General features: G+C 34.1%; 1 protein-coding gene across 1 annotated transcript in view; it reads left to right on the plus strand.

The window, feature by feature from the left end:
• LOC106875432 (coiled-coil domain-containing protein 81) overlaps positions 1-428 on the plus strand; it is a 75378-nt gene extending 74950 nt beyond the window's left edge. The window contains exon 14 of the mRNA XM_052973280.2: positions 1-428. This exon is cut by the window's left edge and continues 51 nt beyond it. Within this exon, the coding sequence (XP_052829240.1) occupies positions 1-214 (214 nt within the window). The 3' untranslated portion in view covers positions 215-428.
• The last annotated feature ends 317 nt before the right edge of the window (positions 429-745 follow it).

Here is a 745-nt window from a genome sequence, read left to right on the forward strand (position 1 = left end):
AGATCTAGAGTCAGACTGGAAACACCGTGCCATGTTAAAGCAACAGAACCTTCAGAAGGCTAAAGAGAAAGCTCAACAGCTTGATATGTTGCTACAAGATCAGTGTAACCGGTATCATCGCTGCCAACAGTGTAAGAGATGTTTGTGGAATCGAGGTTCCGGGAATATTTGGGCAGATACATATTTTATTCCTGGTTCCAGATATTTTATATGAAGTGGACAATCAAAAATAATTGTAGAATTACTATTTGATTAGTGGTTTTATTTACGAATTAGGTTATGGTTGCAGTCATATGTCGAGGTTTGTACATCCTTTAAGTATATATTAGAGGGGAATTAAAATATTCTTCAATCAATAATAACCACTACTCAGCAATACTTAAACACCCAAAATGTCTGTCAATATAAACATATTTGTTGAGTACTAGTCATATTTTCTCTTCGAAACGTTATTATTATTATTATTATTATTATTATTATTATTATTATTATTATTATTATTATTATTATTATTATTATTATTATTGAGTGAGAGAGGAGTGCATGCCATCAAAGTGACACTGGGATAAAATGTACGAAGCCCAATATACTCATTATGACTACTCGTCTGATAAGGATACACAGGCATATGCATCACAACCAAATGTGCACGACATGGTGATCTCATATCAAGATAAACAGCGCATGACCTTGAAAGTGGGGCCCAGTTAGAAATGTTCTTCTGGTTGAGTAGCCTATCCTGCTC

Source organism: Octopus bimaculoides, chromosome 15 (assembly GCF_046866305.1).
Source record: "Octopus bimaculoides isolate indiv1 chromosome 15, ASM4686630v1, whole genome shotgun sequence".
Classification (NCBI taxonomy): Eukaryota; Metazoa; Mollusca; class Cephalopoda; order Octopoda; family Octopodidae; genus Octopus; species Octopus bimaculoides.